The sequence below is a fragment of the Cynocephalus volans genome, chromosome 8 (genome assembly GCF_027409185.1).
Source record: "Cynocephalus volans isolate mCynVol1 chromosome 8, mCynVol1.pri, whole genome shotgun sequence".
Lineage (NCBI taxonomy): Eukaryota > Metazoa > Chordata > Mammalia > Dermoptera > Cynocephalidae > Cynocephalus > Cynocephalus volans.
The window spans coordinates 103,115,834-103,143,345 of record NC_084467.1 but is presented as its reverse complement, the minus strand read 5'-3'; the positions used below and the strand labels follow the sequence as shown (position 1 = coordinate 103,143,345).

At 45.5% G+C, this 27,512-nt stretch overlaps 1 protein-coding gene across 1 annotated transcript in view; it reads left to right on the top strand.

Annotated features, from left to right (window-relative positions):
* The window catches only part of IGSF3 (immunoglobulin superfamily member 3), a 90,327-nt gene that overhangs the window by 56,309 nt on the left and 6,506 nt on the right, over positions 1 to 27,512 (top strand). The window contains exons 5-9 of the mRNA XM_063104496.1: positions 582 to 971; positions 4,831 to 5,232; positions 8,639 to 9,043; positions 20,030 to 20,440; positions 23,854 to 24,261. Coding sequence (XP_062960566.1) covers positions 582 to 971; positions 4,831 to 5,232; positions 8,639 to 9,043; positions 20,030 to 20,440; positions 23,854 to 24,261 — 2,016 coding nt within the window. The remainder of the gene's footprint in view (positions 1 to 581; positions 972 to 4,830; positions 5,233 to 8,638; positions 9,044 to 20,029; positions 20,441 to 23,853; positions 24,262 to 27,512) is intronic.

Sequence of the window (27,512 nt, the reverse complement as noted above, 5' to 3'; positions counted from 1 at the left end):
GGGAGAGTATTTCGATACATTCATCTTTGAGTAGTTATTAGGATTGGCCACTCTGTCTGTAATTTTGTCCTATAGTCCTCAGTGTGTAAGTCTACAATATCTGCTGAAAATATTTGTAATCCTGTTGTTTAAATGGAGTTCTGGGTATATGAAGGGTCTTTAAAAAGTTCATGGAAAGATTTGTATTATCTTTTAATTCTATTTTTCCATGAACTAAGCCTAGACCTTTGCAATCTGCCATTTAAGTGATATTAGTAGTTCCTTACTCACCTCTGGAGGTCTAATCTAGGGCATCATAAACTTTGAATTGAGCCCCATTGGTTGTAACTGGGATACCAAGCTCCTTAGACTGTCTGGGACTAGCTGCCCTCGAATTCTCTCTCTGATATCCAGGGTTTTCTCTGGGCCTCAGATAACCTGGGTCTGCATTGGATTTTTCTCTCTAGAGAAGTGCTGTGGTGGCTGCCGTGTAGTTAGCATTGCAAAGAAGGGTGAGGGTAGTGGGAATTTGATGATGCAGTTTGGTTTGCAGGAGCCCTCATTCACCCAGAATGCATCCTTTTGGTTATTTCTTTTCTCAGACAAAGAGTTCACTGTTCGGCTGGAAACAGAGAAGCGGCTGCACACAGTAGGTGAGCAGGTGGAGTTCAGATGCATCCTGGAGGCTCAGAACATTCCTGACCGCTACTTTGCCGTCTCCTGGGCCTTCAACAGCTCACTCATCGCCAGCATGGGACCTAATGCTGTGCCAGTCCTCAACAGCGAATTTGCCCACCGTGAAGCCAAGGGACAGCTTAAAGTGGCCAAAGAGAGTGACAGTATCTTTGTGCTGAAAATCTACCACCTCCGCCAGGAAGATAGTGGGAAATACAACTGTCGTGTGACCGAGCGAGAGAAAACGGTTACTGGGGAATTCATTGACAAGGAGAGCAAGCGTCCCAAGAACATCCCCATCATAGTCCTCCCCCTCAGTAAGTAGACACATGCTGCTTTCTCCTCTCTTGGTTCATGGTGCAGTCACGAGCATCACTTAGCAGATGTAGGTGCAGAGAGAATATCTGTGGTGGGGATGAGGGGAGGGTGAGTGGAACTGGAGAGTTAAAGCAGAAATGGGAGAGAAAACCGTTGACCCTCCCTTCCCCCTCCAGCTTGCCTGTCCCACTTAGCAGCCATGGTTAGGCAGAGCATGGGGTGTGTTGCAGGCTGGAGAGGGGTGTCAGCAGATCCAAACTCTAGCAGCTCTTTGCAAATGCCAGCAGTGCCAGCTTCACTTGGAGGAAGACCAGGAATCCCAGAAAGCTGTTTGCTCCCATGTGGGAATTAAGTCCCAGAAGAAGTGGGTACATGCCTGTCTTGAAATCTCACTTAAGGAGAGTTGGTCTTTTATGGGAGGATTTTAAATCATAAAGTGCATTATTATTAAGAAGAATATGTTGTCGGGGATTTTCGGATATAAAGGTTGGCATTTTCCTAATTGTCTCTTCCCCATTGAGATTACATTTTTTTAAAAGTCAGGAATGGGATCTCTCCTGTCTTCCTGGAGCATAGCCTTTTAAAGCTTAGCCAATTTCCACGGCTGCTTCGGTGGGTTCCCTGCCTCCATGTAAGCTGGCGTAGTCTGAGTAGGTAGCAGCCATTGCTGGGAATTCCAGAGACTTCCAGTGTTTGCTCACGTGTGTTTAAACATTTATAGTGTCAGAAGGTTCTTACTAATCTCGTTTCTCTCAGAGTTCTGTTTTTAGTAAAAAGAGAAAAAAACTCATAATCTGATTTTAAACAAGAATGTAAAGTTTAAAAACTAACTTTTAACCTTTTCTCAGCTGCTCAAACTTTCTTTCTCTTAGCCTTGTAATGATTTTCTTTACATTTTTATTTACACTTTCACATATTTAAATACTTCTCTTCAAGTATGAAGTAAAAAATAGACACAGGGGTCTTGCCACTCTCTTTTCTCATCAACAGGATTATTTTCTTTCATGCTGATTATTATTATTTTTTTAAAACCATGCACACGTACACACCTAATTATCTTCTATTTCTTAGACTTTTTCCCCCCTGTAATGCCTAGCATGGTGCTTCACATAGAGTAGGTGCTTGCTGAATATTTCCACAGTTGAGATTATTGAATTGAATGCCCACTCTCTTTACTATTTTCCTGTTGGTCTGTGCTTGCCTTAACCAAGGACTCTCTACTTTTAAATCTGCAACTAATTCCTCCTCACTGTTTTGTAAGGATTGAGTGAAGGGCAGCCACATTGTTTGCTTCCTGTCTTTTGTACTAAGAGATTTCCCCCAACCCCTTCCAAGAAATTGTTTGATGATCTGTGGCCTGCTATATTGCTTTTCCAGCAGATAACTGGGTAGTTAAAGTCCCCCAGCACCACCAGATCCTGTCCCAAGGCCACTTGGGTAAGTCTACGAAAGAACAACAATAATCACATCGGTAATGGTGATAATACCTTGGATTTTCATGGCGCTTTTCCTCCCAAGAGCCCAAAGTGCTTCTGCATATATCATTTCCTTCTCTACTCCTACCTCTCAAATCCCTGTAAAGGTCAATGTTATATCCATCCTGTGAGTGAAGTCAGAGAACCATCCAGGGAAGTGACTGAGCCAGTTACTCAGTAGTGGTTGAGCTTGCATTGCCTTAGAAATATTTGCTTCTAACTCCAAATCCACTGGTCTGCGCTGAGCCAGTGCTACGCCATCAACCTCCTGATCTGAAGTTTCATTTGTGAACACGTACTCCGATTCTCATTAGTTCTGTCCTAGTTTTCACTTAGTATGAAAAGTTTTGAATTGTTGGCTGCCTTTTCTCAGACCTGGGAACCCTTGTAAATGGTCCTGGTAGGCAACGCAGCTTCAGTCTGTATTTGCCTTTGCCTCAATGCCAGAATGGCTTTTCTTCTCATAGCTCTACATTCTACCTGTGTGGTTTTTCCAGGCTTGCTCAAGCAACAGAGCAGCAAACAGCAGCCCTTATGATAAAGAAACCAGGACTTACATAAGAGTCCCTTGGGTGGCAGTAGGGGATGATCTCCTGCAAGTCATTCTTCCACTTAAGGCAAGCAAAAGGGTGTTTTCCTTGATGTTGAAGTTGCCCTTTCAATCCCTTACTTTGACTTGATAATGGTGGGGATGAGTCTTTAAAGAGGAATATTGTTATTATTGATGATGAAAAATAATTACCTCATCTGTTCCTCTTAACGTTGTGACCCTAAGAAGTAGGCACTGTTAGTATCTCCACTTTGCACATGAGAAATTGGAGCCTGGGTAGGTGAAGTAAGAACCCCGAGATTACAGAGTTATGAAGTAGTAGACCTGTACTCCAGGCCTGTCTCCAGATCCATATTTTTAACCACTAGTGCTATAGATGGTGGCTATTTGGGAGCCTCATCATGTCCATGGATCGTCTTGGTATGACTCCTGGGGGAGGTTGCTCTCTTAGAAAATTACTATTCCCCGCTTTGTCCAGAGCTTTGTTTTTCCACATGAAGCAAGCAAGTCCAGAATGGGCAGCAGGTAGCAGGCGTACTCACTATAATGAGCCAAATGCGGAGGCTCAGTGTTCATCTTCGTCTGTTTCAGCCTGTGGGGGAAATAAAGGGGAGAAAAGATTGATTCAAATGCATTATTATCTGTATGTGCGTTTTCCTTTGGTAATTGGGTGTTTCTCTTAATCTGGCATTTGATTTAATTGATTGGTTTAAAATTGTTGCATGTATTTCATGTGGGTGGTACCCAGAAAATTAGAGCCAAATTAATTATGGTACTTTGTGTTCTTTAATACTTACAGGCCTTTTGAACTCGACTTAGATAATTATATAAAATAACATGTGTAATTAAGATAGATTAAGATATCCATGATGTTTATAAAAACAAAAAGTTATTGGGAATGGTAAAATCAATCATGATTATGGTGATCTGTTCTTGAAAACCTAGTATGTGTTAGGTGATCTTTATACATTGTCCTATTTACTTTTCAATCTTTTACAATTAAAGGTAGCACTCTACCTTTCATACAGAAGAAGAAACTGAGGCATGTAGAGTTCAACAATTCGATTGAGTGAGTTCACATAGCAAAGGTTAGATCGAGGCAGGGAAGGGAGTGGAATGCTTGTCCCAAACTTTGATTGGCAGAACGTTTCAAGGTAGAGAGGAAGGGAACTCCAGGGCTGAATGTGAGCAGCAAGAGAGTGGTGGATGCTCAGCCACCGGCTTTGGTTTGTTCTGTGTTAATGAAAGTATGAAAGCTCACTCCCCATAAACACTGTGGAATGGCCGTCTGTGTTCCATTATTGTCCACACTCAAGCACATGTTATCTTCCAAATACTTCTTGTCATTTTTTTCTACTTCCTAATATTGCCCTGAAAGACTTAAAAAGCAACATTATAGATGTTCAGCTTTTGACTGCTGTAGTAACAAATAGTGGGAAGACTGAGGTCAAGTAGGATTTTGGAGTTGTTCAACTTGCTGAAAATCCAAGTTGAAAAGTCCTGAACTCCAGGTGAATAGGTTACCTGATAAATTGATCTATGCCCATTGTATTGTATTTCTTAGGTTGTGAGGCAGTTTCAGGTCATAGAACCTCACTATCTTAGTTCTCTGCACATAGCAAAGAGCATCCTAGGTTATCAAATCTAAAAATAACGGGAGCAGTGCCCAGAACCAGCCAGGGCTTGCAACAGCCAGTGTCAGAGTGGGTTTTCTCTCGAGGCTTACTGTACCTGAATACGATTCCATTTGTACCCTTCTTTCTGTTGCCTCTGTGTGGGGGGTGCTGTGGAGATCATAAGGCCCCCAGTGTGGCACTCTCTCCCTCTTCCCAGAGAGCAGCATCTCCGTGGAGGTAGCCAGCAATGCCAGCGTCATCCTGGAAGGTGAGGACCTGCACTTCTCCTGCAGCGTCCGCACGGCAGTTCGGCCACAGGGCCGCTTCTCTGTCATCTGGCAGCTTGTGGACAGGCAGAACCGCCGCAGCAATATCATGTGGCTAGACCGGGATGGCACCGTGCAGCCAGGCTCATCCTACTGGGAGCGCAGCAGCTTCGGGGGCGTCCAGATGGAGCAGGTGCAGCCCAACTCGTTCAGCCTGGGCATCTTCAACAGCAGGAAGGATGACGAGGGCCAGTACGAATGCCATGTGACCGAGTGGGTGCGGGCAGTGGATGGCGAGTGGCAGATCGTGGGGGAGCGCCGGGCCAGCACTCCCATCTCCATCACGGCTCTTGGTAAGCGAGCATCTGGTAGCATTTTGGTGAGACCATTATGGAGGCTGTGCCTGTGTCAAACATCTCTCCCTGGATTTTCTCAGTCAGTTCTGGCAGGAACCATCAGCACCTTCAAGAGGGTCTAATTGAAGGGACTTTTTATGGTAGTATAGGCAGGATTGAAGGGACCAACAGTGGCTGGTAGGGCCCCTGGGGCTAGAACAGCTGGGAGCTGTTACCACTCCTTGGGCTTTGTGGTGGGGAGTGGTGTTGTAAGAATTCTGGCGAAGTTAGCATGGCCACACAGCAGGAGCGGTGGCCCCAGAAAGAGGGGCAAGGCTACTGCCAAAGCTGACCTGGAAGAGAGGGAGCGGAGTGGCCGAGCACCACGATGCATCTCCTGTGCTCTCAGCGTCTCCTGCCCTCCTCCCCAGGAGCAGATCTGCCGGAAAGTGGGCAGGGCAGGGCAGAGAAGAAAATCATCTATTGCGATTTATTTAGCATTTGCTATGTTCTGGCTGAGTCTAAGCACTTAAGCTTAACTTTTCCATTGAAATCTCACCTAGCTAAGAGTTGGGCACTTCAATCTTACAAGGAAACTGAGATAGAGACACAATAAACAATTTGCCTGAGGCTACAGCTTTTAAATGACCAACCCAGCTGCACTCAAGAAACCAGCCATCTATCTTAATGTTTTTCAAAGCCTGTGTTTTTATCTACTCCTCTACAAGGCTCCTACTTAAGAAAGCCATTTCCTCATTAGCATGAAATGAAAAGATACCTAGAGATTTGCTAAAACAAAAGAATATTAGATTTGCTTCTCACAGGGTAGTTAAAGAGGCTCCTATCAACATTTATCTGCCTAATCTAATCAGTATATTACATTTTAAAAGACCAGTCTGCCACTTTGCTGGAAAGGTAACTTGTCACGTCAGGTCTTGTTTATCAGGAGACAGGAGACTGACATCAGCTGTCCTCAGCACTTTATATCCCACCCTGGGACCGTGTCACCACTGTCCTCATAGGTAGGTGGCGCTTTTGGACAGACACCAGTAAAGATGGCAGCCCTGAGTTGGTTTGCCCTCGACAAAGTTCTCCATTTTCTCACCCCTCAGATTAGAATTACATGTACTTCCTAAAAGCTTAATCCCAAAGATTGATCTGCTTTCTGCAGTAATCACACAGCTCAGATTTCTAGAAACTTCCTGCATAGGCTGTTTCCTGATCAGCTCAGTCCCTGTGTCTGTGCTCCTGTGGAGGTGGGATTTATGGGGAAAGTTCTGGGTGTCCAGCACTGGTGGCTCCTTCCCCTCCTGGGAGGTCAGGAATGTCTGAGCAGTGGTTAGAGTTAGTCAGGATTGTTTCTGCAGAAGTCATTCTATGGTATCAGGTTGTCCCTTGAGTTTTTTCATACTCACCATATGTCTGATGGTTCCCACAGCCAGGGGGGTGCTGAGCTGCTCTGCCCTGGGATCCTGGGGCCGGATGTGCTCACCTGTTCCCACCTGTTCCCACCCCTGAGACACCTCTGGCTAGAGCCAAATGGTATGGACCAGGGGAGAATGTGAGAGCACCCTGGACTAAAGTTGTCTGAAGTGAACGATAGCACAGGGGAACTGTCATATAGGTACAGTTAGGTGCAGATTCCCCCTCAGCAGGGCGGTGACAGTGACAAGGGGTGAGCTAAGAGGCAAGAATGGCCTCAGAATGCACATGGGCCATTATCACCACAGTAGGGCACTTGGGTGCTGTGGTCTGTGACCATGGCATGTGCCTGTGTCAGACCTAGACAGAGCCATTTGCTCTAAGAGGCTCTCTCTCCTGCAGGTATGTGAGGCCAGGATTGCCTGGTGTGGGTCCTGTTCTGGGGTCCTGCTCTCCTGGCAACATGTACTGCACCCAGTGCACAAGTGACCATCACAGCCACTTCATGTTTGAGCATAGGCCTCTGCATCTTAAACTTTCTTACTTAAGCATACACACAGATAGCTTATGAAATCCAGATTGAAGATCCAGAGTCTTGAGCAAATTATGCCTACCTAATCACTGACAACTTCCCCAAAGAAAGCCAAGAGATTCATTCTGTGCCTAGTCTTTCACTTACAGATTTTAAAGTACTTTTCTTTATGTCTATTTTGTTTCTTTAACAAAATACATACAAGGTACTTAAAAAGCTCATGGAAAGATTCGTATTATCTTCTAATTCCATTTTTTTCATAAATTTTCTGAAGTACCCCTGTATTTAACAAAATATAGTGTATACCATGTACCAGGTACTATTCCACATATTTTACAAATACTGATTCATTTAATCTTCACAAGGACCTGTTGTACAGATGGAAAACAGAGGCAGAGAAAAGTTAAGTAACTAGTTTAATGTCACACAGCTAGGAAGTGTCAAAGCTGGGCAGCTGGCTTCAGAGGCTGTGCCTTTAGCCACTGTGTTATGCTTCCCATGATTAAAGCAACTTAAAAAGGCCCCAGGAATCAGGTGCACGCAGGCTTTTTGCCTGACTCTGCCATTTACTAGCAGCTTGATATTGGGCAATTAATTTAACCTCTCTGTGCCTCAGTTTCCACATCTGCAAAAAGGGAGGATAAGCTACCTGTTCTGCAAGGTGGTGTTGGCGATTCAGTGAAGTGTGGTGAGAGCAAAGCAGTTGGCACCATGCCTGGCACAGAGACAGTGCTCAATAAGTACTGGCTGCTGTTAGTTTTATGATTATAGTCAATGTCTTAATATTAAATAGTATTTCCAGGCTGAAGGAACTCTGAGGTACTTCTATTGAGGAGTCAGTATCAGGTATTAGTGATGCTGCCCATTAAGTCAGGAACATTGGGAGGCTCACGGCCACTGAGAATGCAGCATCCTGAATTTAATACTGTTGTCCCACCTCACCGGAGGTCCCCTCCTGCTGCAGGTCCCTCACTGCCTCTCTGCCCTCAGGTTTCATGAGGGAAGTGGAAGAGGGATGGAGGCCTCCTCCATCTGCCTCCCTTCTGGGCTGCCAGTGTACCTGTGGGCCAGGAAAGGGAGGTGTCAGGGCTGGGGGATGTGTCAACCTTGCCTGTAACAAAGGAAATGGGCTTGGGAGGTTTTTCCCCGTTTTCTTGTGGAATCCCAAGATTTCCAGGAATGGCCCTGCTTACAAGTAACTCTGATGTTGAATTCTAGGGGAGGATGGAACACAAATCCACATGAGGTTCTCGTTGGGAAGGGTTTGGGCTATTAGAGCTCAGAGAGAATTGCCATGGGTCTTTCTGTGGGGTCTCATAAACTGCTGGGTTTGTGCTTCAACATGGTACCTAAAGTAGTGTTAGTCTGGGTGAAAAGAAAGAGCTCAAAAGAGAGGCCCTGTTGCAGGTGTCATGCTGCCCTGAGATGGCCATCTGCCACCTCTGGTTGACTCTCTCTGTCTCTCTGCAGAAATGGGCTTTGCGGTCACAGCCGTCTCCCGCACGCCGGGTGTGACCTACAGCGACTCCTTTGACTTGCAGTGCATCATCAAACCCCACTACCCGGCCCACGTCCCTGTGTCAGTGACATGGCGGTTCCAGCCAGTGGGCACCGTCGAATTCCATGACCTGGTGACCTTCACCCGGGATGGAGGGGTCCAGTGGGGGGACAGATCCTCTAGCTTCCGAACCCGCACTGCCATCGAGAAGGCCGAGTTCAGCAACAATGTCCGCCTAAGCATCAGCCGGGCCAGCGACACAGAGGCGGGCAAGTACCAGTGTGTGGCAGAGCTGTGGCGGAAGAACTACAACAACACCTGGACGCGGCTGGCGGAAAGGACCTCCAACCTGCTGGAGATTAGGGTGCTGCAGCCAGGTGCGTGCTCTGGCCCGAGGGCCTCGCTCATGTGGGACCTGTGGGGTATGTGCTTACAGTGGATGATGAAACCTGGGAGGATGACTGGAAAAGTGTGTATTCAGCCCTTGGCATAGCTGCTTTGTTTTCCAGATCTTTATTTTGAGAAATTTAAAATTTGTAGGAAGTTGCAAGAATCATACAGTGAACATTCTAATTCTCTTTCTTTGATGGCCAATGGTTAACATCTTTCCACATTTGTTTTCTCCCTCTGTGTGTATTTTGTTGGTTTTGAACCATTTGAGGGTAAATTGTGGACATCAGGACACTTCCTTCTAGATACTTTAACACATTGTTCCTAAGAAAAGGACATTGTCCTGCCCAACTACAGCCCCATTATCATACTCTGGGAATTTAACTTCAGTATAGTCCTATTATCTATGTTTCCCCAATAGTCCCAGTAATGCCCTTTATAGCTTTTTTTTACTTCCAAACCATGAACCAATCGGGGATCACACATTGCATTTAACTGTCCTGTCCTTTAGAATCCTTTAGTCTAAACAATTCCCTAACCTCTGTGTGTGTATGTATGTTAAGACATTGACATTTATGAAGTGTGCAGGCCAGTTCTACAGAAAGCTCCGTCTTTTTTCAACCCCATCTGCTATAATCCTTGCAATAATTATGGGCAGTTATTGAGCATCTGCTTTGCGTTAGGTGCTGAGGGTCAGTTATTCTATTAGAATTTCACAGCCACCCCAGGAAAGATTAAGTGACTAGTCTAAGGTCATGTAGCTAGTCAATGGTGGAGCCAAGATTTGAACCCCATCTTCTTTCTCCCACACTGTTTCCTTGACCCAGGCCTTGTCCAGGTGTTCTGAGTTTGAGTTATCTTCTGTGCTGAGTCTCTCTCAAAGCAGATGATAAGAATGCACTAATTTGGGGAGCATTAGTCAGTGGAGCTTTGCATAAACACTCACCTTCATCAGGCTCTTGCACTAACATGCAGGAGCATATGTGCTACTTTTACAGTTTTCCCATGTGTCTCTCCTCATCTCTGCTGGGTAGGAAGCTGGTGGGGGTGGAGCCCAGGGTGTAGGCTCCTGCATTCCTCCTGTTGTCCAGCCCATGCACAGGACAGAACAGGCACCCATGCAGTGAATGGTGGGGTTTGACTTTGCAAAGACTTTTTTCTGACTTTCTTTTTTTTTTTTTTTTTTGTCTTTTTCGTGACCGGTACTCAGCCAGTGAGTGCACCGGCCATTCCTATATAGGATCCGAACCCGCAGCGGGAGCGTCGCTGTGCTCCCAGCGCCGCACTCTCCCGAGTGCGCCACGGGCTCGGCCCTTTTTTCTGACTTTCTGACCTACCCACTTTGCAAAGATGGCTTGAACGTCTTGCAAAAAGGATTTTTCTGCCCACTAACAGCCATGGTTAGTGCCTGACCTGGTCTGCTAGACCACTTCAGTTGGCCACAGTGGTGTTTTCAGCAATGTGAGGTTAAATAATGGTAACATCTGAGTTATCCTTCACCTCTTCTAACCCCATAACAGAGTCCTGTTCTGTACCAGATTAGGAACAAGTGAGTTGTATAAATGATGAGACTGTTCCTCGGCCAATTAGAGCCTAAACCTGGACTGACAAGATGCTCAGGGAAGAGCCTCTTCTGCTTAAGTGGGTTTTCAGGTTAATGATGAGTTAAGCAGAGACCGCATTTTATGTGAACCCGTGTTGTGGAAAATGCCGAGGTACCCACTTGCCTGCCTTATTGAGTAGAACATTAGGATCGTAATTGCATCTTTTGTTATCTCTGCTGGCCCTCAAGGTCAGTGTTCTGAGCATCAGTGCCCATCACGTGGCTCTGCAGCTGTAGAAGGTGGAGGAGATGCTGACCCAAGACCTTGCCTGATGTTGCCTTTTTTGAATAAATCCTTCACATTTGCTTGTTTTTGTTACTACTTGGAATCTAAGACCAGAGTGCCTAAGGGAAGAATATGGAATTAGTTCATTGAAAGTTCTGATTATTTGAATTCTGATTAATTTATGATGTTACTAAAAGGAGAAAGGGACAAAAATCTATGAAGTAATTCTTGGGTGCCAGGTTTTGTGCTTAGTAATTTACTTATTTTTTTTACGCATAAACATCCAACAGTCTAATAATGTGGATGTTTGTATCCTTATTTTGCTAACGAGGAAACCAAGGCTCAAAGTGGTTGGGAGCCTTGACGGAGGCAAACCAACTAGATAAGTGGCAAAACTGAGATTTGAACTGAGATTGAAGCCCAGGTCTCTCTGACTTCCATATGTCAGCATTTTTTATTATACCATGATGTTGCCTTCTGGGCAGAAGAAGTAGCTGGAGAGTTAGGGGACCCTGGATCTGCTCTGAGGACTGTCTTTATGTCTTGTGCATCTTGAGTTCGTTTCTGTTTGTGTTTTCACTGTTAAGTGAGAATGAACACTGGTTGGCATAGGAGTCTTAAGAGCATCGTTGTACTGGGCTGTTATGAGGCTTCTGCCTTAAAGGTGCACAGTAATGCACTTTCATGGCCCTCTGGAGGCCAGAAAGAGCAAAGGTAGGTGCCTGAGGCCGTGCTGGACTCCCAGAGAGTGGCTGAGGCACCAGGGAGAGTGCATCTCCTTAAGTGTTATTGTCTCTCCTTTATTAAATATTTATGCATTTAGCATTTAATATTTTCCAAGGAGCTTCATGTTCCTTTTTTCTCTCTTTCCTACATACTCTGATTGGTACTGGTGCTTTTATTTTGGGGGAAGTAGAAGTGGAAAAACAAATGAGGGCTGACTATGTGCTGGAGACTACTGGTCACTTAGTGTGTCACCTCACTTCATCTTCGCTGCGACCCCAGAAGGAAGGTATTGCTTTTCCATTTTATTAATGAAGTAATGGAGGCACACAGGTTCTAACTTGCCAAAGCCAGATTAGTGAGTGGGAAAGGTGGGATTTGAACCCAGGTGTGCCTCATTAAAAAGCTATGGGGGGGGGGAGATACCTTGACCTTTTTTTGAGGTCATATAATCAGAAATTATTCCTTCTGCATTCAGTTAATGATGTCATTTACAGAAGAGGTTTTCCTCGTAGAGTGCTGATGTAGAGGTGCTTCAGCACTGGGGGTACTAGAGTAACAGCACGAACAGCTAGTATTGATCGAGCATTTCTTGTGTGTCCATCGCCATCCTGAACGCTTTACACATAGTGGCTGATTTAGTTCTTCCTTACTCAGTCCAGGCAGTGCTGTGAGGGGCTACTGCTTCACCCATTTTACAGATGAGAACACTGACACAGACCTTAAATAAATTGCCAGTGAGCCATAGTAAGGGGCAGTGCCGAGATTCAAATCCAGACAGGCAATCTAGCTCCAGAGTCCAAGGTCTTCATGTTATTATATTGTGGTATTTTCTAGACAATTATTTGTTTTCCTTCTCAGGAATCCTCTTTGGTACCATGTACTTTCATTTAACGTCTACTCTCTCTGGCTTACCATCCTTGATTTTATGATCTCCTTTGTGATTCCTTAAATTTGTTTTTTGGAAGTTGGTGTCATAAGGCACTCATAGAGGTTTCTCAACACAGTTTGCTAATGGCATAGAAGCTTAATCTGTGCCTCTTCTAACTGCTCTGTTTCTTCTAGCTTCTGCCACAAGGTGGCTCTAAGACTTGGGGATTCCAGAGCTCAAAACCAGTGCTGTCCTCTCCTCCTCCTCCTCTCCCTGCATACCTTGGCCCTGGAAACATGGATTCTTAGCCCTGCTCTTTCATAGAAATGTCCCCTGCTCCTCACCTTTTAAAAGAATATTTTGTTGAATATTCTTATTCTAATAGATTCAAATAGAAACCTGGGGGCTGTTGACTAATTCTTGCTGGTTTGTTTAGCATCAGCCTTCCACTGCTGTAATGTTAGAAATAAGGCTCAACAAGGCTCTGTGTGGTCTGTGCCCCAGATCAGTCCCTGCCAGAGCCACCTGCTGATCCTGGCCACATCATGGGTATTTGATTCATTAATATCTCTGGCTGGATGGCTCAATCAACTTGTGGATCTGTTATCGGCCATTCCATATGCACGCATCCTATTCCTTATGCACATCCCCAAGGAAATCTTCAAGGAATGCCAGCACTTTCATTTTGTTGTTTATTTATCTTAGTCTTACTCCCATCAATAGCATAGTGTGACCCCCAAGGGACATTTTGGCAAGACTTTTAGCCAATTGAACATATTTGATTCTTAATTCTTAATCAGTTCTTTTCTTTTTAAATTGGGAAGCATCTCCTTGCTTCCTTCTGATTTTCTTCAGCTCCAGAAACACCCTCCAATTACACATCCCTAAATACAGAAGCAATAAGGGAAATGTCAGCACTCATTTTCCAGATGTTTACGACCAGATCTTGGTCTAGCTATTAAATATTGCACATTAAAATCGACAAAGCAATAAACAAGCATCCAGGAGGACAGCCTCCAGTGGTAGAGAGCTGACTTGTCAGTGGGTGCATTCTGCTGGGATTTTACTGATGGGTAGTCAGGATGAATATTTAATACCCTCTGGATGTTGCCAAATCCGTTTTCTTGTTTCTTTTTGCTGACCTGGCAGATTGGATAGCTGAGGGCTATTTCTTTGCCTTCCATGAGCCCAGGGTATGGGAACACTGCCACGCCTTGTCACAGCCCTGGAGGTGACTGGCTGCTCCATCCTTTGGAGGACTGGCCCCTGCTTTCTTTCAAGGGAGCCTGGGGTTCTCCTGCTTCCACCCCTTGTGGCCTCTGCCTGTTGTCTGCACAGAGATAGAATGAGCATGAGTCCCCAGCCCTCCCCTCATGCCTCAGGCCTCATTGTCATGGTGACAACAGGTGCTGCACTGGTTATTGGCATCAAGGAGCAAGGGTCATTCCTCTGAATGCAGACAGGTAAGACAGGGCAGGGCGTGTCCAAGTTACTTGTAATTAGCAGTTTCCACCTCTGAACTCTTGCTACTTTCCCGTTGCCCCCCCCCCCCCCCCCCCCCCCCCCCCCCGTCCTCTTGGGCTGCCTGGAGGAGGCGCAGGCCTGGGGACAGAAGTGCAGTAGGGCATTACAGGAATGGTGGCAGAGTCGGCACAGGGGATGGGGCAGGAGGCACGAGGGGGAACTGGGCTGGGGATGGGATGGAGGGAAATAGGAGAAGGGCATTTTGGATTGTGTGAATAAAGAAGTTACCAAGGGAGGAAGCGACAGGCTTATTTTGAGGTGGCTGAAGCTGGGGGAGTTTGCCCCAGACGAGGTTGGCAGGGAGCATTGAGGGTCACCATATGTAATGGCTAAAAGCAAGGACAGGCCAGAAGGCCTGGGTTTACATTCCAGCTCTAACACTTAACTGGCTGTGTGATCTTGGACCTGTGTCTTTACAAAATTTGGGATATTTATTTCATAGGACTGGTGAGGACCAAATAGTTAATATTTATAAAATGCTTAGAATCATGCTGAACACATTGAAAGGACTATATGAAAGTTTATTAAATAAGAATACCCTAAACCGAGGAATTAGGACTCTAGATCATACCCAGATCATATATTCCCTTTTTTATAACAATTTTTAACATTCTCTTTGCTACCCTGAGAAGAAATTCAAAAATAATATAACATTCCAAATCACATAATCTTAGAAAAATTGTTATACTTCCCTAATTGTGGAATAAAGGAGGAATTTTTAAGAAGTTCATGGTAAAATAATGTTTCAACATGTGAGCACTCAGGGACAACTACACTAGAAGGCACAGTAGTGGTCAGTGCTGTAGCTGGCAGAGGTGCTGTCCCTAAACACAGGCCAATGGATGGCCACTGTGTCAGAGAGTCGGCATCCCAAGCAGCACTGCCGTCCAGAAAGGGGTTTCTGAAGTCCTGAGGAACTATTCAATTATGAACAAAACTAAGGAAGATCCTTTCTTGATTGACCTGGCATATATTCAAACCATGAAAAAAATAAAAAAGTGTTTATAGTAAAATGAAGGTTGGTTCTAGGCTCAGAATTTTCACCTATATGAATGTCACTTGAAAGTCATAGAGGCACACAAGGCGGAGTTTTGTTGCATGGAATTGTCCCAGATATGGTTTTACATCTGTCATTGGCTTTAGTTCATTAAATACCTGTCCCTCTGCAAATCAGTGTGGCCACCTAAGACCTGCCTACAGATTTCCACGATGTCCTGGGGCACTGGCTGCCCTGCTGGGGACCGCTATCATGGGCCGTGGGATGGGGAACTGTAGACAGGCTCTAAGCTGGGGAGTAACATACTCCTATTGCCCTTTAGGAAGATCTTCCTGGCAGTGGCTAAGGCTGGAGGCAGGGAGACTTGTATGCAGGCTGATTATAACCATCTAAGAAAGAGATTATTAAGGGCTCAAATAGGGCATTGCTGTATGGAGAGAGAAGAGGAGGGAGCCAAGGGGTGTTAAGGTCGCCCGGACTCTGGCAGGTGCCTTTGCTGCCCACTTCCCCAGCATTCTATCCCAGGCTTTAGGCTGACTTGTTTCCTTCCACTTGAAAACAGTGTCTCCTGTCCCAGCCACTGGACTCCTCTATACCTGAAGTTACTGTCAGGTGTCTTTAACAAAGAACAATGTCCTCCTCTCTGCCCCTCCTCCTCACCGGCTACTCTCTGGCTTCTGTTCACACCGCTGAACTGAAACTGCTGTCTCCAGGCCTACCGGCGGCCACCTCCTCACCACACCTGTGGCTTCTCAAACTTGAGTGTGCACCCAGTCACCTGGAAAGCTCAGGAAACCGCAGGGTGCTGGGCCCCATTCAGTGAGGTTCTAATGTATTCCCAGGTGATGCTGCAGATCCATAGAGCACACCTGGAAAGCCCCAGGTGGTCAGGGTCAAGTACAAGCTCTGGTCCCTGGAAATCTGGCTGACGCTTACCTTTCTAACTTCACCCACCACACTTGACTGCAGGTAGGCACAGAGAAGTTGTCATCTACCTGTCTCCTCTCTCCCAGGTGCCTTTTCACACTCCTCCTTTGCCTGTTGAACACCTCATTCATTTCTCAGAGCCTAGCTCAGAGGTCACATACTTTTGGAAATGTTCTCTCCCTCCTGTCAAAGTCAGAATTAATTGCTCCTCCTTTAAAAGATTAATCATATATTTATTCAGTCCATTCATTTGTTTAGCAATGATGGAGTCATAGTCCCTGCCCTTGAGATGCTTAGAATTTTGTAGGAAAGAGAAGACCTTTAAAAAATTACCTTCCGTGTAAGGCAGCATGTAACAGAGCTACAGTGGAGTTTAAGGGAATCCTTTATTGAGTGAGAAGAGTACACACAAAGCAGAACCCAAAGCATGGGTGGGTTGGCCTTCCTCCTCCTGCTGTCTCTCACCTTGATACCAAAAGACAAAATTACACCAAATTTAAAGATCTTAATTGGCTTCTATTCACAATTTGCGAATTGGGCAGCCCTCGGAACTGGAACAGGTTTAAAGAACTTTCCCTAGCAACACGATCAGGCAGTATTTATGTATAGAAAACAAGTGAGGTATAGAGGCAGTGTAATTGGTTACAGCTCAGTGTCCTTATTTGAATCAACTGACTACCTACTGTTGGTCAAACCTCAGCTGCTGTAACTGACCGAAACTCAGTTATTTGTTAACATGACTGTGATACTAAGTTAGTTTCATTTAGCACGAATGACTGCATATTGGTTTGGTCCATTGGGCTCAGTACAGGAGCTTAATCCAAATCACTGGACTCCTACAAATTTTATTTGACAATAAGTAAAACTGTATTTATTGCTAGAAAAATGGTTTGTAACACAACAGCCTCTGCTATAATATAAAACGCCTATTCTTTACATTTTGATCTGAAGACTGGGAAGGAAACTCTCCAGTTGCAGAAAGAAAGGGCCATTCCCTCAATTGGGTATGGCCCCTGGGAGCTGCCTGGCTGGCGTGAGCTGGAGGCTGCTGTTGCAGGTGCAGCGTTGCCCGCAGCCTGTCCGACCCTTCTTCCTGCCTCTTGTTGGATTCTTTCTTCTTCCTGCAGATTCACTGCTGGAGATTAACCTCAGTCCTCATCATCTTTTCTCTCAACTCTCCATTTATTGCTTTAGTCCATTCACCACATAGCCAAGTCCAGGGTTTCTCAGGCTTTCAAGCCCATCTGAGTCATCGGGGATCTTGTTAAAATGCAGATTCTGATTTATTGGGTCTGGAGTGGGGCCTGAGAGTCTGCATTTCTAACAAGCTCCCAGGTGATGCTGATGCTGCTTGTCCAGGATAGCACTTTTAGAGGTAATATTGCCATTTATGTTTGCCATTTATGCTTTGAACTTGGGACCAGGCATAGAAACCAAAAAGGAAGGAGAATAGCTCGAGTTTACTGAGTATTTATTATATGCCAGTGTTTGTGCTAAACTCTTCCTATAGACTATTGCTTTTAGTCTGCACAACAATCCTAATGAGGCAAATACATACTATTATTCTCATTTTGCGGATGAAAACATATATGGTCTTTAAAGGGGCTGGGCTCTCCTACCTCCATGGAGGAAGGTGATATACAAGGCCACGTACTGCCCAAGGCAGTGCTGTGGCAGGATGTGTGAGTGCTTCCTAATTATACACGTCCCAGTCTCTCCTGGCTTCAGGAGAGGTCCTCCCTGCCTTTAACATGGGGGAGGAAATCTAGAGTGTAGAATAGGAGCTGACCCCTTGCCCTCCTGTCAGACATGCACTAAATTTTAAAAATGCCTCTCTTTCAAGCTTCTCAACACTTCACAATATTTTGACATGGGAAGGGGAAAAAAATGGAAATACTTTGAAACATTTTATTCCTTGGATTCTTGCTCTCAGACCATGTGACCGAATTGAAGTTTAGTCATAGGATTCCAGTTTAACATATGCAGTTACTATAGCAATTGAGGTTTCCTTAGTAACAGTTGCAAAAAATAATCTGGCCCCAATTAATAATACATTTTAAAGCTCTTTCTTACTCTACACTGAACAACCCAGTTTTTTTGGCAAAGAACCAGGTAATTCAGGTGGTGTCGTTTGCGCTGTTATAGACATTATTTGCATGTGGTGAATTGGGTTGGAAAGGAATGAAAAGGAGCCGGTTGTTTCAAGTATTATAGGAATACAGTCTGAAAAGTTGGCTGGCAAGCTAATGCACATCTAGTTTCCAGAGCTTGGGAGCTTAATGGTAAACCCTGCCCTGGATTCCCAGAGTGCCCTGGAGGACTTTCTGTGTATGAAGAAGGGAGAAGGTAGAAGATGGGCCTTATAACAAAAAAGATGAAACCAGAAGGGGGGTGGCGTGAGACATAGGATTTCTCACAAATTGGTGCTTGATTTGCGTGATGGTTTGAGAAGGTCTGTAAGTATGTGAATTCAGCAGTCCTTTGTGGAGGGTGTCTGATTTACAACCAGAGGATGTGTCCTCAGGGTTGCTTTCGCAGTAACGATGTTGGGTATTGGATACTGCCACACTTCATCTTGCTAAATTCTCACATCCATTCAGAACATTTGTCTATATGTTACCAGGGGGATCAAGTCTGTGGCTTTCAAAAGTTTCCATTCCTTGACGCATGGGACTCAACCCTTGGTGCTGTCTTTACACACCAAGCTCTGAGCAAGCCGGCCAACCAGTGCAGTCAGGAAACCCCAGGGTCCTGACCAGTGGGCTCAGTCCTGCATCTGGATACAACATCTGGTCCTGAAGCCCAACTCTGGCCTAAAGAAACAGGAGACCGACCAGATAGAGACTGGAAAGGGCAGTCTTCCCTGCCTCTCTGCTCTGGGAAAACCTAGTTGGAAGAAGCCTGGTTGCTCTCCCTGTGTGGGATCTGCACCTTACCCCAGGTTTCTTTCACAGCTAGCAAGTGGTTTGGTCCTTTGGCTGAAAAGCCAACTGTAAAGAGAGGGGTGGGGATAGAATGATGCTTTTACTGTCAGTTCCCTAAGAAGAACTTAGTATTGGGAAGGCAGAGGGAAGCATAATAATGATGGAATGGGTACAATCTCAAATTACTTTCATAAGATATATTTCATTAGACCCTGGCTTCTTGCCACCTGAAGGGTGAACATCGTCGTTACCGAGCGGCTGGAGTAGCACTCTGGAGTCTGCCCTCCCTTCTCTTCTTGGAGCAGGAGAGCGAGGGGAAGGGGAACTGGAATTGGCTCTATTTGTTTTGCTTGTCCCATTGCTCATTATCTTCTCAACCTTCTCTCTCTCTCTCCTAGGAAGACCCACCCCAGCATCCTCTGCCTGCTACCATATTTCTCCAACATGCTTCCATTCGCTCACCCACTCACACACATATTTCAGCAAACATTGTTCTCTGCCCTCAGGGAGCTCACAGTCTAGGGAGAAAGGAAAACAGCCTGGAGGACGTGTAGAGGGTGCTGAGGAGAAGGGCATCTAGCCCAGGGTGATGGGAATGAGGGAACTAAAGGATGAGTAGAGAGAAGGGTCAGAGCAGGGAGGAGGCAGAAGGGGACAGGCAGAGGGGACTGCAGAGCAAAGCCCAGAGCTCAGGGCGAAGCTGTCGGGGGCGATCGGGGTGCTGGAGGGTGAGGCTCGGGAGATGAGTCAGGACAGTTGGGTGAGGGCCAGATTCTGGAGAGACTTCGTGCTGTGGAAAGGAGGTCTTTTCTTTAGTGCCTATAGGCAGTTGGGAGCCATTAAACTGTGTAAGCAAGGACATGCAGTGGGCAGATTTGTATTTTAGCTGGGCCACCCTGGATGGCACGGAGAACAGGCAGGGGACAGAGGAGAGAGAGTGAGAGGCTGAGCCAGGCGTGGCAAGGAGGAGGCAGAGGGAGGCGTGTTTGGGGGTGACGTCGGTTCCATGCTGCTTTCCTCATGCTGAGTCTGGTTTTGGAGGAAGCCTGTCAATGTCAAGTGCTCTAGGAACTGTGCTGGACAAAGCCAGGCTCAGAGCCTAGAAATGAGATTTGGGATGGGCCTTGTTTCCAGGAGTGTGTGATGATTCTTCTGAACCATTTCTCTTTGCTTTGCAGTGACAAAGCTACAGGTGAGCAAATCAAAGAGGACCCTCACCCTGGTGGAAAACAGGCCCATTCAGTTGAACTGCTCAGTGAAGTCTCAGACCAGCCAGAACTCCCACTTTGCTGTGCTCTGGTATGTCCACAAGCCCTCAGACGCTGACGGCAAGCTCATCCTCAAGACCACCCACAACTCTGCTTTTGAGTACGGCACCTACGCCGAGGAGGAGGGCCTGAGAGCCAGGCTCCAGTTTGAGAGGCATGTATCCGGGGGCCTGTTCAGTCTCACCGTCCAGAGAGCTGAGGTCAGCGACAGTGGCAGTTACTACTGCCACGTGGAGGAGTGGCTGCTGAGCCCCAACTATGCCTGGTACAAGCTGGCAGAGGAGGTCTCAGGGCGCACGGAAGTCACTGTGAAGCAGCCGGGTAAGGATGGAGGTTGAAGCAATCCTAGGCCAGTGAGTTTAGTGCAGAGACTGCCTCGGGAGTGGGCGGGGCTGTGGGGCCACATGGCGAGAGTGGGTGCAGGCATGCAGACCATTGTCCTAGTGCACTGCAGGTCCTTCCACTCATCAGAGCATCTTTGACTCTGCTTTTATGGCCATTTTCACCAAGGAGCAGCCTGAGAGGGCAGCTGTGGTTGGCAAAATGTAGCGAGGTAGGGTTGGTGGCAGCTCCTGGATCTCTTTCTGGGTTTGCAGTTTGTACCCTGGATCTCGGGCTGGCCCCAGCCACACACCCAGAATTCCTGCCTTAGAAGGCATTTTTTTGGTTTCCCTCATCTTCTTACCCCTTCTTCCTTACCCTCCAGCTCAGCCTATACCCATAAGGTCTCAGTCTTTATGCCAGCCACAAGCCCTTCCTATCTCCAAACAGAATCACTCCTCCAGCCCCCTCTCAGACCCCGGGGGGCAGCCCTTCCTCTGCTCCCTCACAGGTGGTGTCCAGCCTGTGTCAGAACGCTTCTGGGTGAGAAAGCTCACTACCTCCACAGGCCTCAGTTCCACTTCTGGGCAGCCCTAATAGAAAAGTCCGTCTTCCTGTAGTTTCCCTCTCAGCTTTTAGTTCTGCCCCTAGAACAACCCAAGAGAAGTTAGGTCCTTTCCCTTCAAATATATGAAGGCCCATGCCCCTCTCAGATCTCTAGTTCTTTCAACTCCTCCTCACACAGTGTGGCCTTGAGTGGCCTCTCTGTCCCTTATTCCCACATGCCTACAATTTGTTGCGTTGCTGCCTGTCCTTCCTGATGGCCCCAGGTGCTGAGCTACCACCGAGTCCCGCCTCCGTGCCTTTGCTTATGCTGTGGTCTCCGCGTGGAATGTACCTCTTCTGCTGCTTTCCCCTGTCTTCACCCCATCCCCAAGACTTCTCTCAGTACCACCTCCAGGAAGCCTACCCTGATTTCTGTCATATCTCTAGGGATCCCTTATAAAACACATAGGATAGTAATTGTTTGCATTTCTCCTGCACTGTACTGCAAGCACTTTGAGTACAGAGCTATGTCTTTATATCTCCAGCCACTGCAGTGGCACCCTTAATAAATATCGGTTAAATGAGGAATAAATGTTTGCTTTCCTTGAACACCCCAGAGCCTTTGTATTTGCTGTTCACCTAGCCTAGAACATATTGGCCGTATATACATATCTCGCTGATCCTCTGAGAGGCATTCCTAGATCATTTTAACTTAAATAGCACCACCGTCACTCTGTATCCCTTTCCCCATCCCCTTCACAACACATATCACCACCTGGCATTCTGTTTATTTACGTATTTATATATAAGTAATTATGAAATACTTATTTATATTTATACTTATAATTCACTTATTATCAGTTATTATGCATTGCTTATTCATTATTTATATACTCAAGTATATATACATTTGTTGTCTGTCTCTTCCACTGAATTGCAGCTCCCTGAGTGTGTGCAGGGACTTGGTTTTTCTTCACCTCTGCTTGTCTCCCAGGAGGCCTCAATAAATATTTGTTCTGTGAGCCAGTGGAACCAGACACAGAACTCCATATGTGTCCTGGCCCATGCTGAATGCAGTGGGACTGTTCCCTTCCTTTTCCTGAGGACATCGTGTTTCCAGGGATTTTTCCTGGCCTCACAGTGATGTTTTCTGCTAGCCCTTCTGCTGGTGCATTCAACAGGAAGTTCTGGTCTGCATGGTTCCTGCTGGCATTTCCAGTGCCTGCCCTGTGCCCAGACTTCAGGCCAGTCCCTGGGGCATTTGAAAACTGAAGGTTGTTGTCAGGCCCACCAACATTCTTTTGGTTGCTATTCTTCTTCTCTGTTTTCAGTTCTGATTATTTTCTCTGCTGGGAGGGCATGATCACCCTTGCCCCTCTGTGTTTCCTCTCTGGTCCTCACAATCCTTTCTATTTCCTCATTTGCACTGAAACCAAGAAGTTCTTGGTAGGTCCTAAATTTATTAAGGGGATTTTCCCATCTGAGATAAGTATCAAACTGAGTGGGACAGTGCTGAAGGGCTGTAAGCATCCCTATTGACACATTTAGTGAAATCTCTGTTACGGCAAATTTTAACATTATACACAGAAAACACACAGAACACCAATGAAAACAACTTTCCCCTTTTCAGCTGAGATTTTTGGCTTGTATATTTTTCTTTCTTTTTTTTCCTACTTCTGATTTTTCTTTTTTCTTGTTTTTTTCCTGATAGGAAAGCATACACTTACCAAGCTTTTAGAAAAATAAAAACTCCCAAAGAGGAAAATAATAATCTTTCAACCCAGAGATAACCAGACTTAACACTTCTGCTTTATATATATATATATATATATATATATATATATATATATATATATATATATATATATATATATTTTTGGGGGAGTCTTGCTATTTAAAATATATTTTCTGGTTTTTTTTTTTTTGGCCTTTTACTTACAAAAGTAATCATGAATGTTATAAAATAGTCACACAGTATTGAAGTGTAGAGAGTAAAAAGTGAGAGTGCTTGGCCCTCCCCTCCTCAGATGTCTCTCAGGTGATTTTCCTGAGGTGCTTCTGTGCATGTACAGTGTTGCAGCTTTTAGATGCCTCTGGTCCAGGTAGGCTCATTAGGGCCCTCTGTGAAATTACAGGCGCCATCAGGGTGTGCCATTGTTAATGACGCTCTTTCACTGCAGGAGAATCTGCATGGCTGAGTTTTCAAACCACCCAGTTCCACCTGTATCAGTCTTCTCTTTACTGACTCCAGATCAGTTCTGCTCCCTCCTTGAGAGGTAGCCCTTATGGGTTTTTTGTAAGGAAAGTTAAGAACTGCAATTCTTAGTCAACGCATGAACATATTAAATGGGGCTTCCTCTGCAGTTCTTTTGTGGATGGCAGCCCAGCACATTCTAGCTGTCATGTGGTTAGTTTTAAAAGTTGACTGTTACTTTGAGAGAACTTCTCACTGTGCCCATCCCTCTCCATTCCCAGCCACCCCCATCAGTCAGCCATACGCTTGGTGATCTGTTGTCATTTGGATGTGTAGTCTTCTACGTCTCCTGCTTGTCCTCCCCTAAGCATCTGAACTGATAAGGGCCATGCACTGGGGCACAGATGTTACTATAACATTGAAATCCTTGAAACCCAGGCACTGCACACACAGTGCACATATGATCAAGGCACTCTGCATGCATGATCAAGGCACTCCACACACATGATCAAGAGTGTTTAGGGGGCCACATCTGAGTAGTATTTCTGCCCACTGAGTCTGTGCTGCTGTCCTTCTATATTTGGAAGGCACCCGTTCACCTAGCTCTAGAAAGGGTGCATGCAAGTTGTTTGTTGTCTTCTTATTATTGACATATCTTTTCTTGCTGTTCCAGACAGTCGCCTGAAGCTCAGCCAAGCCCAGGGGAACCTGTCGGTTCTGGAAACCCGGCAGGTGCAGCTGGAGTGTGTGGTCCTGAATCGCACCAGCGTGGCCTCCCAGCTCATGGTGGAGTGGTTTGTTTGGAAGCCCAACCACCCGGAGCGGGAGACTGTGGCCCGCCTGAGCCGTGAGGCCACTTTCCACTATGGAGAGCAGGCGGCCAAAAACAACCTGAAGGGGCGGCTGCATTTGGAGAGTCCTTCCTCAGGTGTGTTCCGGCTCTTCATCCAGAACATGGCTGTGCAGGACAGCGGAACCTACAGCTGCCGCGTGGAGGAGTGGCTGCCCAGCCCCAGCGGCGTGTGGTATAAGCGGGCGGAGGACACTGCTGGGCAGATAGCTGTTACAGTCATGCGACCAGGTGAGGCTTCATGTCCCCAAGCCTCCACTCCCTTTGGTGTTTCCCTTTTAAGTACATTTTATACACTGGATAACAGTTTATGAATTAACAAATTATTTGCCGTTAAATATATGAGCATTTACATTATACATTTATATTCAAAATTGTCTTATTTTTTGTTCTTGCCCTGTGAATGGAAAATTGCACATCTGGCTTCGGCCTAAGGTGATTCCATTTCTTAATGAACATAAAATACTGCAGTTAGTTATTCCAGATCATAGTATGTTTTCTGTTTAAAGAATGCGTTCAGATTTGGACAAGTGGTAGATATGACAAAAATCTAGAAACTGTAATCATGTGGTTCAAAAAATTAAGCTTATGGATTTTCAGTGGAAAAGAATTGATTTCCATGCTTCAAACAGAGAACAATGAAGTATCTGCAACCTTCACTGTCCCTCACTGCTAATAATTTTCTTGATACTAATGACTATTCTGTGTGGCCTTTTGCTTTTCTTTATTGCTATTCCTAAAGTACCTAAATGCATGCAATTAGTAGGTATAATTGTTACAATTTAAACACATAATTAAAGCTAAGATGTGTAGGATTTCTGTGTCCTTTGCAACATCGCAACGTTATTCATCCATATCAGAGCAAAAAGTTAAGTCTCTATAGGGACGTGGAGCAGAAGTGAATTTGTGGCCTCTGTCGGTGTGAGCATTTTTGTCATGTCTGTTCTCTGAGCATCCTCATGTTCACATTTGTGGTCTTTGGTGCTGTTGGAAGTTTTTGTAATGTGTTCGTACCTAAGCAGAGCAGCTCTTTGTGTTGGTGGAACACTGGAGCTTCACGGTTGCGCTGTGCCCCCGAAGGTCGTGGAACACACTTTAGGGAGGTGAATACACCCTTTGTTACAGGAACAAAATTATTTCAAAATTATTTCACTGCCTGTGTCTTGGCTAAACTGGAGGGGAAATCACCTCTACTTTGAGTTACTCATGGTTTCTCATGAGCTTTTATTCATTTATGTTTTTGTTTGTTTGTTTTTGCCTTGCCTAGAAACTGCTGCTCGTCTTTGCCCAAAACTAAAATTGTATAGTATGGCAGCTGAATGCCCTTCTCCCCCAACTCCCATCCATTTTACAGATCACCACACTGAGGCCCCCAGATGGAGTGGGAGGAGACTTAACGTTCAGTCTTCACGACACCCAGAGTGAATTTTATGAATGAGGGAACTAAAGTCTGGAAAGAATTGCTACACAGCTAGTAAGGGCAGACTGAGTGGCTACCTGTTTTCCTCCTGCCACACTGAGTGCTCCCAACATGGGCCTGAAACCTCTAGCCCTGCATCTGTCTCCTGTTCAACCAAATGAGCCAGACTAGGTCAACCTTTCCTCCCATCTGTCAGTCTGTCCATCTGTCCTTCCTCAATTGTATAAGTTGATTGTGCTAATTATAAAACATTTGGACAACAGGAGAGTATAATTTTGAAAAGAAAAGTTACCCATAATCTCACTGCCTACAAATATCTAGTGTTGATAATCTGGTGTATTTATTTGCACTTTGCCTCATGTCTTCATATTTTCTCTGTGTTTCTCTCTAAAGTCAGTATCTATCTCACTGTTTTATGTGATTTTTTCCCCATTCATTCTTTTGTGAGCATTTTTCCATGTCATTGAAAGCATTTCATAACCACCATTTTTAATATTTAATATTCATTAAAATATTTACTTCAGAGTCTTTTTCTGAGGTATAAGTTGAACATTAGGAGACTTGAAATAATGTAATTCTAAGAGTTAAGAAAATAATTCCCTTCCATTGCTTAGGGTTGACCATTCGCCATAGTCTGGAATGAAGGACTCTTACCCTCATTGAGATTGCAGTTGGTAGATTAGTAGTTGTGTTTGGTTCACAAAACTGGGGAAGAGAGAAAACCACATTCATCACACACAGACCAGGAATCAGTGGTTAAGGTAATAGCCATGGGAGGGGAATGTAGTGGGAAGGGGCAGAGGCAAACCTCTTTCTTGTGGTTTATACTTGGAAAGAGAGAGAGGGATAAAGTCTGAATAGGAAGAAGGGTTGGTTTGTTCTACAAGGGGACAGATGCAAGGAACTAAATTAGTAGAGAAGCATGTTAAGGGGAAGGATGTTTTGAGAAAGAAGAAATTAGTTTCATATGGAAAACTTGTTCTGAGTTATTGATGCAGACAGGGCACTTAAAGGGGCCAGGTAAAATTGTAAGGGGTTAGAAGAGAAGAAAGCAAAGGGAGAGTGGATGGGGAAGAGGACCCCTTGAGGGAACTAAATGCCTGGTGTCTGACCATCTTGCCACCTTGACATGATGGGTTCCATTGCTTATTACCTGGGGCCACCTCCTTTGACACATTAGCTGGTCGCCAGGAACCTTGGAATGCTGTTAGACTCTGGAGGAAAAGAAACACCATAGACCGCCCCTTAGTCTATAGTATAGCTCTCTAATGGCTTTGGGGTTACACATCAGCCGTGCTCTCTGGAAAGATAAGCTAATGAGCTGTGGGTTTGAGTCACCTGCGAACTGATTTAATCTCCTCCATTCTGCTGTTTTCTGTCCTCGAGCATATTCACCTCCCTGGGAGAGCTGAGATGATGCTCTGTGCTGGCCAGCTATAGCTGGTTACTAACCCTTCGTGTGCCAGCAGTGCATTCCAGATGGGCCAGGGGGACATAGAGGGCCTTGGCAGAGCCCCACAGAAACAGTAGGAACCCCGGCTTTACGTTCACCTGTGAGCAACATTAAGACAATTCATTGAAATCTCAGTACAGTACATTGGAAATGCTCCTGTTTGGTCTTCATCCAAGTAGAATCTGATTTGGTATCTCTACCATTGTTGGTATTGCATCGGCATCTTTCATGAACATTTCATAAACAGAGCCGAAGGGAGGTCTTTTAGGAATTAGGGAGTGAATTATTAGTTTAGAACCTACTGCAGTGAGCCAAAAAAAAAAAAAAAAAAGAAGAAAAAGCAAAAGAAGCAGATTAGAGCCTGCCTGGTGGTGTCTGTGAGATGTGACTCACCTGCTTGGGTACCTCTCTGTGGTTATTCTGTGTCTCCTACCCGAGTTGGGAGGACACTTTGTCCATGTACATCATCCTGAGAGGTTCATGCTCAGAGAGAGGGGCGCTTTCTGGTCTGTTGTCTGTCGCCCAGCTTTAGTCCTGGGAGAAAGGTTTACTTCCTTGGGTTCACTAAGGCTTAGGCAATACGCTACATGCACATAGTTTAAATTCAAA